Genomic DNA, 13,602 nt, shown 5'->3' with positions numbered 1-13,602 from the left:
CATTAATACTGAAATTAAAGTTCAGAAAACTGGAGTGAATGCACAGGTATGCCATCATGGCACATTTTATTCTTATTTGACCAAAAAAAAAAAAAAAAAGTTAACATAATTTTTTTACTCCCAGTTTTCTGCTGTTTAGCCCCTAACAAGAATACGTTGAAGTTTGTTGTTGTACCGTGACAAAATGTGAAAAATTTGAAGTGGGGAAGAAAACCTTCGCAAAGGCAGAGTATAAAGCAAAGGAGCTGAGGAAGAAAACTTCAAAATCAGGATAGTTGCTGGAGATATGTTGACCTGATATGGTATGCACAAAAATTAACATCCGTTCACACTGAAACACATCAGGAGAGTTCAAGAACGACCAGCCTCCTCCTGAAAGGCACAGGAACTGCTGCAGCTGTTCCCTCAACAACTAGAAACTGCAGCACAGCACGGCTGAGATATCAGACTCATTACTGTCAGTTCTCACAAACATCTTCCCAAATGTGAAATTCTGAAGTCACTGGTTTTATTTGATGTCTTACAAGAAACATGCAGTGACTGTCAAGGTCTCTTGGCTTTTCATGCAACAATTCTTTACATAAATTTGTAACTCCAGAGAAGAGATGGCGATAATTATTGATTTTTATGATTAGAAATAGTTCACATTCAAGTATATGTTTAACTGAAAATAATGAGTCATACACATAAAACTACACACACGCTCAGACACACACACACACACGCACGCACACAACACAGACGTTCATAGCGCAGACTGGGGAAACTGAAAGTTATACAGTATTTAAGTCATCAACAGCATCTATAATCAACATGAGACAGAAGCAGTTACATAATGAACTATTTTTTAGAAGTTCAATTTTGAAATAAAAAATATATTACTGCATAATAGCTTAATACTGCCCAAAAAGCAGTACAAAATACTTGTATATCATATCATCACCTTCCTAAAATAACAGCGTACGTAATTTTTTTCTGCCAAAAGTGATTTTGGCAAAAAAAATAAAAAATAAATAAAATACAAATAATCACCACATCTTTTTTTGTTTATAAAAGAAATAAGTCATTGTTTTAGGAAAGTGATGATATACTAGCATTTAATAAACATATAAATACAATAAAGAGAGAGAGGGGTGTGAAGGCTCCTACCTTTTTCACTGACTGACTCACTCTCAATCTCCACATCCTCACAGCTTGTGTACTCCGGGGTCGTGGCCAGCTCTTCCTCTGAGCTGCTCAGCGACACCTGCCTCATCTTTCCACCCTTTTTGGTTTTGTGGGGTTTGGGGGGGGGCGGCCGCACCGACTCCGACTGGTCTGAGCTGAGAGAGTCATTCCTCAGCATGCTCTCCATCTTCTCCCTCTTGGTTTTGCGGACAGCCGAATTGGGATCCAGGTGGTGTTGCTGCCTCATCATGGGGTCCCCTCCGACGCCCAGGTCTCCTCGCCGCAGGTCCCCCAACCGGTCACCGAGCACGGGGCTCCGATGCGGCGTCGGGGGGCTGCGGTTGGAGCCCCTGTGACTTCCGAGGCCCGGCCCCATGGGTCCAGGGGAAGAACGGTCGACGGAGTAAGAGCGCTGTCCCACCATCGGCGGCCGGCGCTCGGTGAGATGCTGGCGGGACAGTCTGATGGGGCCCGGCTCGTCCTGCTCCGTGTAGGCCAGGGAGACGTCGCTGTGGCGGCGCTCGTGCCTCAGCCGGCCCACTTCGGCGTGCATCCTCATCTGCTCCTCGTAGGGTTGGGGCTTTACGGGGTAGCGTGCCAGGTTGGGGTCGCTGCGGTACCGCATCTGGAACTCCTCCTGGCGCTGGCGCTGGAGGTCAAAGTCACTGGGTGGCCCGTCTAGCTCTTGGTCCAGCGGATATTCCTGGGAGTGCCAGCGGCCGGGTCCCCGGCGGTCCCGGTAGCCCGACCGCATCGCATCGACGTCGGGGAATATGTGTGGGCCCTGCGGAACCCGCCGTGGGTCCACATCCCCGTAGTCTGACGGTGATCTGGGCATGCTGTTGTCTGTGGGTGCATACTGCGGGTGGTCGCCCCCCTCCCTTTGGTCGTATTTTTGGTTTGGATCCCTGGATGCAGACGGGCTTCGTTTCCTGAAGGGGAAAAAAGAAGAACAGGCGTTTGCTGAGTGCTACACTATCCACTGAGCAAATGGCAAAGTTCAAGTTCAGGTTCATTTCTATAGCACATTCAGGAACAAGGCAGTTCAAAGTGATTTACAACATAAAAACGACATACTGTCACCTATTGTGAAAAAAGCAATAAAAAAGCATGGATTAATGTTTAAAACCTGATAAACGTGAGAAAAAGACACTTTAATGTCTCCATTTGTCAATCTGCCTTGCAAAGCGGACAAGACTAGATCACGAGGATCCTTTGGACGCCAATAAATTGGAGCAGAAATCAGTATAAATAGTCGTTTTGAATCGAAAATCGAGTTTGAATCAAATCGAATCATGAGATGAGTGAAAGATTCCCATCACCAAAGATTCCTCAGTACCTTTTCATATTAAGAAAAATAAAACGGTAAAAAATAAAGAATAAAATCATTTTAAAATTCATGGTATTATAGGATTACACTAATACATGAACAACAGTGGAGGCAGGTGAAATTATTGCATCCACTCTCTACTGAACCTGGATGTCAAAAAGGAAACCCCAGTGAAGAAGATGGAGAGCCTGGGGGAGGCTAATTGTCCAATAATGCGTTTATTTCTTTATTCAGAGTTAATTATTCATGAGCCACTTTTCTCCTACATTTCTTCCCCCTTTTTTTTTTACTCCAAAGTAATAATGACATTTCGGTAAGGAAAAAGCTCCGTGAAGCATCCCCTTCATTTTGTACGCGACAACTTTCCATAAATTTTAAAGGGCTTCATAAATCACTGCTGCCAGCTCAGCTCTGTGGTCAAGGTAAGAAAATCCCCACGTGTGATTGGCTGATGGACTGAAGAGGAATGAACAGGTATGACCCTCGCCTGCTGCATCACAGACCACTGAGGGCTAGTGTGACCGTAATGGGTCGGCTTTATAGCAGATGTAAACACTGTGGATGGGTTTATATATGTTCCTCTGTTCTCTCGGATGAGTTTTCTATGTTGAATACTGAATAATCTCTCCAACACAAAGTGCCAGCTCTGGGGAGAGACAGAATGATGAACGAGTGCAGCGTGCAAGGTTGTGAACTACTGTACATTTAAAGTATGGACTGTTAGAAAGGGGACAAAGTTTAACAGCTGTGTAGGACAAAATGTGCTTCCCAAAACAACAGGACACAAAAGCATGTGCTACTCAAGTGGACAGGAAGGATATCAACAATCTAGACTATCACACTGTCAGGAAAACATGAAATAGCATTTTTCTTGGAATATTGTAATTTAATCTTTTTCCTCTGTTCTATATATATATATATATATATATATATATATATATATATATATATATATAGACGTAAACAAAGTGCATTTTGGCAACGTGTAATTCATCCTGACTCGGTTACTGCATTTTACTGCTTACATTTAGCCTTGCACAAAATGCCCACGGCAGCTTGCAATCAAGCTAACAGCTCTGCTCCACGAATATTCAGTATTCAGTTTGTACAAGAGACCAGAGGAAGAGCACAAAATCTGTGCTGCTCTCACACACACACACTGCTACAGCGGCCACTGTGATGTACTATTTACGTCCACCCGCAGCAGGGTGACCAAGCATCCTGCATCCCTTCTCAAAACACTTAGGAAGCACAGCATAACGCCATGCTACGCTGCTCTACCACTGAAAAATGTTACTGATTTATCATCTAAGCAGGTATTCAAAATGAATGACTAGATTACATTTTTTAAAAGCAAGTACCAGGCAAATGTGTCCTGTTGTAGGTAGGAATCAGAAAATTGATTCCACGTGTTTAGTTTGAATTAAGTGTGAATACAGATGATTTTGAAGTGCCACAGCATTTTGTTGAAGACCAATAATGAACCAACAATAGCTAATCGTCATGCCCCCCCTGGCTCACCTTAAGAGGGCCACTGTTCTGTCTAAATGAGTTTGCACTATTGTGCAAAAAGAAATGGGCAAAATCTTTGGTTTAGATGCACAAAGTATCAAAACTTTACAGATTTTGTTTTAAAAAAAAATATCAAAATTGTGCATTATATAGAATCTTAGCAAAACGCTTCACAGTTTTGAACAGTTTTGAAAAAGTGAACAAGTTCAAGGTATATGAATACAGTTCACGGTCTTTGGCGCTCTACGTCTTGCATGTAGACGTGGAAGTGGGAGCAGTCCTTGGTTTGGCTGTAGTCTTAGTTGGCGATAACGACAGAAAATGTAGTCCAACCTCAGGTTCTGCTGCCAGCCATGTCGTGAACGTCCACTGCTCTACAGGTGAGTGATAATCATTTTTGTAAGTACACCGTCTATCAAAAGCAGCGTAGCACATTAAATCCACGGTTCACAAAAATCATGGGATTACACTATGGCCTTGTAAGATTAAAAAGTGGGGCCCAAAAAGATTATTAGTGACCTGACATTGGCTTGCCATGATAAAACCTTTATACATTCTTCCACACAAGCAAACAGAAAAAAAAAAACAATTGGTGAAAATCCCTGATAAGCTGGTGTGTAATGACAAGTGAGTCTGTCAGTCGGAAGGCTGTGCCAGTTTGCCTCCAGAGGTGTGTTCGCTTTTTTGTCCCAGTAATCAGAAACATCCTCAGTCCCAGCCAAGTTCCAGGGCCGAAGCGAAACTATGTGACCTCCTCAGCTTCTAGAGAATAAACTGAGATGACCCAGTTAGAAGAAGCCCGAGGTATACATCATAAATAACTGATTTGGATTAATGATCGCTTTTGTAACGCAGCGGCAGAAAAACGGGAATGTTTTAGAATTTTGACTCCAGTATGGATAGTGTCAATTGTGCCAAGTGGAACCAACTGTGGAGGAAAAATGGCAACATTTCTTCAAACATGATTACCTATCATATAAATAATTGATTTTCCTAGATGGAGTTTGCATGTTCTCCATGTTGGGTTCTTCCCTGGTTGCCTTTCTTCCCATAGTAAGAAATTTTATTTGTTTTTGTAATGAATTCCAATTAATGATGTTTGAAATACGCCAAAACCATCTGCATTGTTGGTTTTACCATTTTCTCAACTGTTCAATCAAAGTATAAATAAATATGAAAATATAATTAAAAGCAGTAGTGATACAAATCACACTTTGTTATGTGACTGGTGTCCTAAAGAAGCGTTTTATAAACGGAGGTGTTTTTCACGAGCAGTATTTGTGTTTGTGGGGCTGTGACTCTGTACCATGTAGTCACATCTATACAGTTAATCCCAAAAAAGAAGAAATAAATAGTTCTTATCGTCACTATTATTGTTATCGGATCAGAAAACATGTATATTCTCTCATGTACTCACATTAACAATTAACATGTTAGCTCATCTACAGTGTAATGCTGTACAATCCAAATGCCATGATCGCTGAGTAACATCCGGCGGACGAGAACTGCATTTTCCACAGCAAAATAACAGCTTTTACGGAACGACTGTACAGCTGCAGCATAACTTTTCCATAAGTTCTGTATTTAACTAAAAATGACTCTAAAACAAGAAGAAAAACTAACCTTCAGCAATGAAATCGTTAAATCTGAAGGGGAAGCCCAGTTCAAATCCTCAGAAACAGACTCTACTGTATTCACGAAAGTCGCCCCCGTTCAACTCCAGAGCATCCGGAGCTGCCTTCCAATCAAAATACAACCAAACTGGAGCTATGTTTCATATCTGCTCACCTACATGATTTAAAAAAGAAAAAATACAAATCCAGCAGGATGAGGTGAACACATAAGTGGATAATGTCTCGCAGAAATGACTCTGATACTGTTCTGCTTCTGCTCCTAATGAAGAAGTACGATCAAACAGGAAGAAAAAAACAATCAACGTTCAGACGGGGATGCCTCTACTTTACATCTGACAAAAAGATGTCAAGAAAAAAAGAGAGAGTGAGAGAGATGTGCGGCACAGCTCTCATCTCTGACAAGATTAAACAGTTTTGGCTCAAAAGGAAAAAAAGGAGTGCAAAAAAATAAAAAAGCAAGAGAAACAAAAAGGTGTGTCCTAATGGAAAAAAAAACAAACGTGGAGAGGATGAAGGAAAGACAGAAATGTCTATAAGAGTCTATTTAAAGCTGCGAGAATCATTCTACTGCACTAGCATGAGTCAAGCAGTTCCGGTGTATCTGGGATGTTCCTTAAAGTGAAAGTAAGGCATTTAATTCCCTTGTTCCAAGGAACGCTTAAAAACTATTTAAATCCCGATGGGAACCAGACGGGAAAGGTAAAAATCTGCATCACCCAAATCACAGCAGAGCAGCAACCAGCAACCGGCAAGCGGCTTCGCCTCTGATAGTTTGGTTTGTGCCGTCTAAAATGACACCAACACACTGCTGGATTAGGATCAATGGTACAGTTTATGATTGCACACCAAAGGCTTCTGGGGCTAAAAGACAGAGAGAGAGAGACAGAGAGAGAGACAGAGAGAGAGAGAGAGAGAGAGAGAGGATTTTTCTGATTTGAAACCTCAGTCATGTGATCTCCATCTGGCTGGAGACTGAGCAGTGACCTTCCTTCTAATTCCCACCAACCGCATCAGTCCTCAGCGACTAAATTAGGAGTTCTCGGTTCGCTCTTAGGGAGCTTGACTTTCTATGATCCCTAAAACACATAAAGTCAATGTGGACGGACAGAGAGAAACACTTTTTATCCCCCCCCCCCTCCCCCCCTCTGTATTCTAAAAAGCAGTATACACTCAAGCCAGATGGTGACGAGAAGAAAATCCGTCTCGCTCTTTATCGGCAGTGGTGCTCTCCACACATTAGGCCTTCATGGAAGAGATGTAGCACAAAAAACAATGTTGGGAGAAAGTTGTAAGATTTCCATTTTCAGTTTGTCACAAGCCATGTAAGGCCAGAGGGGAGCAGAGGACCCAAAATGTGGACTCATGTTAGAGTAGCACCACTTTGTTTTTATTCAAGTAAAAGTACAAAGTGGGAAATTATTCTAGAGTTGGTACAAATGTATTTGGTAAAAAGGCTGCAGCACCAAGTAACTCATCACTTTATGTAATTATTATTTAACAAGAATATCGGACAGACAACATTATAAAGCATTAATATTTTAGAGACTAAAAAGAAAAGAAATTTACAGATAACATGATTTTTTTTTAAATTACACGTTTAGGCATAAACTGTGCGTGCATGCGTGCGTGTGTGCGTGTGTCTGGGTCTGCCGTATTTTAGTTTAAAATAGGTTTGTTGTTCATTCACTGGACTTACTTGCCGGGGTTTTTACTCCAGAGTGGTGATACTTTAGAGTAATATTACTCAAGTAAAAGTAAAAAGAAGAATCCTGCTAAAAAAACCCAAAAAATAACATGGTAAAAGATTTAAAACTGCGGTAGAGCTTGACCTTCCAACAGGACAAAAGCCTTAAACATACAGCCACAGCTACTGTGGAAAAATGTGGATTAAAGTGTATTTGTGTGTTAGGATGACTCAGTCAAAGTCCAGAAGAAGAACTGAAGCTTATGACTGTGACATAACAAAATGTGGATAATTTCCAGCAGTAAGAATACCAATGGTTAGCTGGCAAATTAATAGGCAAATAGGCAGTCATGTGTTTGACAGTAAAACCCAACAAAATATATAGTACACACACATCAAAAACTGAAATATCTCCATGGACAATAAGCAGATATCCAAGCCTTTGCTAAAATACTATTCAAGCATACAACCTTCAAGTCTGAAGAAATTGTCACAAACAAAAAAGTAAATCCCTGTAATAATTCCCCCCCAAAAAAAACTAATTATGCAACACAATCTCTTTAAAGAACATATGCAGTGGGAAAGATTCAAATAGAGACCACAGACTGCAGATGTCATGCTCTGTCTGAACCGATTACACACTGCCGGAAAGAACAGTTCCATCCACAGCCACTCATGACAGTCACACACGCATTTCCATTAACGCTCGACGAAAAGCGAAACAAGTAAACGGAGAGTCTGCCACATGCCTCCACGGCTGCAAAACACAAGTAGTGCTCAGTGTGTTTACATGGTGTTGATCTGCTGCATGTGTTCTATACTGTACCATTCATACTGTGCTGCCTGTAAGGCTTCCTTTTTAAGAAGAGGCACCGCTAGTACTCTATGTAGGCCAAGCCCCAGCAGAATATGCCATTAGATTAGCTACAAGTCATGACTGTTACACTGCAGCTTGCTCCTCCCCTCCCTACAGGAAAAGGTTAGAGAAGCAGAGCATGTGTACTTTTTTTTTTTTTTTTTTTTGTATCATACTGCCGAGACCAGCTATCAGAAAAAAAATAAAATTGCTCAGCACAGCAGGAACGTCATAAAGCAATCACCTATTTGGAGCAGAAAACAGGCAGACAGCACAGGCAATTTCTCAGCAGCACATACGCTACTGAGCTTTTATGTTTGTATGTTATTGCTGTATAATTTACTGGTATAAATGAAGACATAAGGAAAGTTCTCAACTACAGGGGAATGCAATGTGGGCAAGTGCTTTGATTAAAACAGCAACTCTTAAAAACTGACTGCTAAGACTATCGCCTTGCCGTGCTCATGAGCACAAATGGGGCCGGGTCAAGGTGGAAGTCGACTCTGCCCCCAAGAGGACTTGATTTTAAGCTGAGAATGGAGAAATGTACACACTAAAGAAGAACGCTCCAGGGTCAGCATGCAGCTTCAGTTATTACAGCTAGAAACTAGAGACCAAGTGCGAAATCTGGGCGTATTGATGGACTCAGACCTGAACCTTCAGCGACATGTAAATACAATTACAAAGTCAGCCTTCTATCACCTGAAGAACAATTCAAGGATTAAAGCACTAACGTCTCAGAAGGATCTTGAGAAGCTAGTCCATGTGTTTATCCTTAGTCACATTGATGACGGTGACAGTGTCTGCCTAAAAATCAATCAGACAGTTGTAGCTGATCCAGAACGCAGCTGTTGGTGTTCTGACTAAAACCAGGAAGTTAGAGCACATCACCCCAGTTCTTAAGTCCCTACACTGGCTCCCCGTAGCTCAGAAAATAGACTTTAAAATCCTTAGGTTAGTTTATAAATCACTGAACGGTTTAGCACCACAATACATTAAAGATCTGCTGTTGTTGTATCAACCTTACAGACCTCTGAGGTCTCCTGGTTCTGGTTCTGGTTCTGCTCTGTGTCCCCAGCAGCAGAACCAAACACGGAGAAGCAGCATTCAGCTTCTATGCATCACAAATCTGGAACAAACCTCCAGAAAACCGCAAAACTCTAACTGCGTTTCCATTACAAATGTGCACAAGACTTTGTCAATATTCCTCTAAAGTAGAAATTCAATTTCATAATTGCAGTGTTTCCTTTAAATAAGGGCAATTAAAATCAATTAAATGAATAAGTCTGTTCGTGTGGTAAGTTATTAAAAAACGTGCCACGCCATCATCCTCCAACTACTTCCTGTTTTCTTCTTCATGGTTTGTGCCAGTGGCAACATCTTGTTGTTGATCACAAGAATCCTGCCCTGTTGCTGAGATGTGTTTTACAAAACTATTTGACTTGACATACTGGGAAAAACCTTCTTACTGTGATTGTTATGTGGACAGCATCATGTCTTTTAGTTGCTTTAAACAAATCAGCAAGTAAGAGTCTTGTTTCCACGGTTGTTTGTGAATACATCATACTTGACTCTTATATCTTAGATCTTCTGGTGTCTAATTGTTACTCATGAGAGGTGACTGTCTCTCTAAAACTAAGCGTCACCAAACAGCTTTCTAAATGCATGTTAGAGCTCAGTGGGTGAAACTCAACTTATACACAAATGCCACAGAAGTATTTTCAAACGTTAACGTACTAAAAGGCTCTCGTGTTGCATATTTAATGCTCAGTGCTCGTCAATAATCGGTCATTATCCAAAGTGTTCTCTCCAGAGAACTTAGTGAGATGTAGTCTTAATTCAAAACCAGCATATTCAAACGTGACCAGGTGATTGACTTTATTTCTGCTATGAAAGTACCATCTTAATGTCCTCCCGTTTTATCCTCTCTTTGACATACAAGTCATTTCGTACACACCCAGACTCCTCATATGCATTTCCTCTTGTTTCTGCAATGCACGCATTTTTTTTCTCCCCCATCCGAAGTCAAAGCCAGTGATGCTCTGTGGCTGTCTGGCAACAAGGAAAGGAATGAAGACATAGAAAAATAGCGCAGCGGCTCGTAGAATCTAATCTTTGAAGCCCAGAAATAAAATCTCTGGGCTAATCAATGACTCTCCCGTGAAATCAGCAGAGGTTCAAGCTGACTCGGGTTCCGCCATTACCCACCTAAACATCTAAATAAAACACACACACTTCCACCCTCCCTTTCCTCTCACGTCCTCCGAGTCTGTTATGATCATCAGATAAGAATGCCGCAGAACAGTCCTGCGTGGCGCCGTGCCGAGCCGTATCTCCACCAAATATACAACAAGGTCAAGCGTGAGAGGGGATGTGTGCGCTGGAGACGGACTGCTCACAACACAGAGGAACACTGAGAGGGTGTAAGACATCTGTGCACACTGGAGCAATGTTTAACAATCCTCTAACCTTCATCACCAATAACAACAGTAAGGTGGTTTAAGCTGGGAGAAAAAAAAAGAAAAAAAAGTTCACTGCCCACCAAGACACTTTCACAGGATTTCCACTTAGTGGTATGCACAACTTTAGGTAAAACAAACAAAAAAAAATGCTTACTAACTAGAATTGCTTAACATATCTGTTCTGAACTTGCAATTCTTACCTACAGGAAACGGTACTGTAAGGAAAACAAGAGACCCTGATGCCACTAGGGCTACACAGATAACAAGAAGCAGTAAAATCATTTCTTATAATAGTCATTTTCTACACCTTGTAAGCCTTACCAATTTATTTTGGGATCCTTCCATTCAGGTTTTGATTGTCATGAGAATTATTATTATTTTTTATTTTTTTGATGCAGTTTGTGCCCCATCAGCCCAGATTCTTGAAATAACGTCAACATACGTAAAACTCTCAGCAGGTCTGCTTCTGCAGAAGCTTGTTGAAAACACCGGAGCATGTCATTACTATCATAGCTACATGCTGCAGTGTCTGGAAATTATGTGGACCTTTAGATGATGTTTTGATTTCATTCAAATTTCAGAGTTTTACAACATAAAATGAATCCATTTCACCTTCTCAATTCACAAAGTGAAACATACGGGATAATTCCACACAGACTGATGTTTTAAAGTCTTTTTTTTGTTAAATGTGATGATTTTCCTCTTACAGCTAGACAGATAAAAAAATAATGAAAAGTATGCTTATTACCTTCTTAAAGGTTGTTATTTTTTTTTTTTTTTTAAAAAAGGTTCTTTTAATGCAACATCAACCCTTACTGGATGTATAATCTAATTTATTGAATATGACTGTGTCATTACCGGTGTCACAATAAGTGGCACTAATGCTAAGGTGCATATCATAGTTGCAAGTGAAGCATTGTTAATATATACCTTACTTTTAAATTGGTCAGAGTTAAGAAATATTTAATGCTAATTCTTGGGCTAATATTTATCCAACCATTAGGGGGCGCTCACAGAAGAGCAGAGTAAAAATGTTATCGTCAGTGAACATCAGTTTTGCAGTGTTGCAATACATAATTCTTGGAATTCTGAGTCCTCAGAGTTTCATTAAACACATTTCATTTGTTCATGTTTAGGCCCATGTTACACAATTTTTAATACACATCTAGAAAAGCTGTGACAGCAGCTGGAGGTGCCGATTTAAGAGAGACACTGGTCTACATATTGTTTTCCTGCTGCACAAAAGCAAAAAAAAAAAAAAAAGACAAACTGCCAATTAACTTTATCCGTAGTTGTATAAATGACAGACAAAATGTGGCTAATATGGTGACGGAAGGAAACTGCTGCTAGGTAATCCAGAAAGCAAGGCGAGGATGGCGAACGGTACTGGAGTTTATTTACATAATTGAAAGAAAGCCGAGCTGAAGAAAAAAGGGAGGGGAAAAAAAAATCTTCAGTCAGCTTTTCCCAGGTCTTAGCCGTCCCTGGAGAACCGATCAACCACTATCCTGAAACCTAATGAAGTAGTAAACACCAGAAATGGGTTGAATATTACATACGCTTTTATTTATAACAAAACAGCAAACTGAATGGATGAATGAGTGAATGAATGAATGAATGAATGAATGAATGAATGAATGAATGAATGAATGAATGAATGAATGAAAAGCCATTAATGTATCAAAAGCTTAATCGCTAGAACATCATGTCTCCAGTGTGGTTTGTTCTAAATGAAAATAATTGAGATGCATTTGTTCTGATTTGCTCAGTTTTATTTTCCCGTATTATTTTTATTTTAGTTGTATTTTGCCAAAATTGAACTTCCCCTGGATATGAATTATATAACAACAAACAAAATGGATGGAGACGTTTAGACGTTGATCAGGTATCTCATGACAGAATGAGATTGAATTTAAGATTGTCTGACCACTGTGTGAATCACATTATATTAATATAACGTTGTTGTATATTACAATATTTTAACTATTTGATTCATTTGTTTGCTACTGGAACACAGACGCTAGCAGCTGTATGGTGTATTCACCATTTGGAACAGGAAAGATCTTTGTAAGTTCAAAATAATTTTTGAGTGAAGTGGTTATTCTGAACATATGAGCAGCTTGTAGAAAAAAAAGAACAATGCATTCCTACAACAAACTTCTACAATATCGCCGCTTAGGAACAATTCAACAAAGAAAGCTAATCATCTGCTGACAAGCCACAATCATCATGCTATCAATAAACTACGACACAAAAGGCAAAGAAAATTGTAACACTACGGTAAGACGTTTAATGAGGACACACACACATCAACAACTAAAAGCAAAACACCATCCATAGGGCATAATCTCCTGCTCTCTTTTCTCCATTGGCTATTTAAAGGCAAGATGGCATCAGATATCTGTTCAAGTTTACAGAAAACAGGCTTCTTAAGAGAAAAACAGGCCTTCCATAGACTGGCTTTGTACACAAAATAAGCTGAGCCACTTGGACTCTCACAAAGATGCATGAGGATAAATACATCATAGAGCTGAGCCTCACGTTTACTGGGCTCTCCCCTCTTGAGTCTACAGCTGAGTGGAAAGAGAAGATGTTGGAGACCTGGGGCAGCACTGGAAGGTTGTTTTACTGGGAAGACGTTACTGCTGTTGCTTAAACGTTAATATTATGGTACGATTTAAGGTCACACACTTATCAATCTATAAATATGCCAGTTCAACCTCAAAGGACACCATTCTTGCTCCATAAACATCAAAGGAGTCTTAAAGTTAAAGGGGCAGTATTACGGTAAGTCAAATCAACTTGAGCTTTACATCATGTTGTAATGTTATTTCCTCATCAAAAACACACCTGGAATGTTGCCTTGATTCTTTAATGCATGTTTAAGATTTCTTTTAATCTCCTGTGGCAATTGAGGTGCAGATCCTTCTTAGAACTGCAGTTTCTAAGCTTCTGCC

At 40.3% G+C, this 13,602-nt stretch overlaps 1 protein-coding gene across 32 annotated transcripts in view; it reads right to left on the bottom strand.

Moving 5' to 3' along the window:
* The window catches only part of rims2a (regulating synaptic membrane exocytosis 2a), a 169,805-nt gene that overhangs the window by 85,142 nt on the left and 71,061 nt on the right, over nucleotides 1-13,602 (bottom strand). For 31 of the 32 annotated variants that reach the window (XM_016661050.1, XM_016661135.1, XM_016661167.1 and 28 more), the window contains one exon: nucleotides 1,150-2,099. In XM_016661050.1, coding sequence (XP_016516536.1) covers nucleotides 1,150-2,099 — 950 coding nt within the window. Of the gene's footprint in view, nucleotides 1-1,149; nucleotides 2,100-13,602 lie in introns of those variants that run through there. The other variant, XM_016661868.1, reaches the window with a different exon arrangement.

This window comes from Poecilia formosa, unplaced genomic scaffold, assembly GCF_000485575.1.
Source record: "Poecilia formosa unplaced genomic scaffold, Poecilia_formosa-5.1.2 Scaffold0, whole genome shotgun sequence".
Taxonomy (NCBI): Eukaryota; Metazoa; Chordata; class Actinopteri; order Cyprinodontiformes; family Poeciliidae; genus Poecilia; species Poecilia formosa.
The sequence above is the reverse complement of the archived record's forward strand: the minus strand, read 5'-3'. Positions and strand labels throughout refer to the sequence as shown.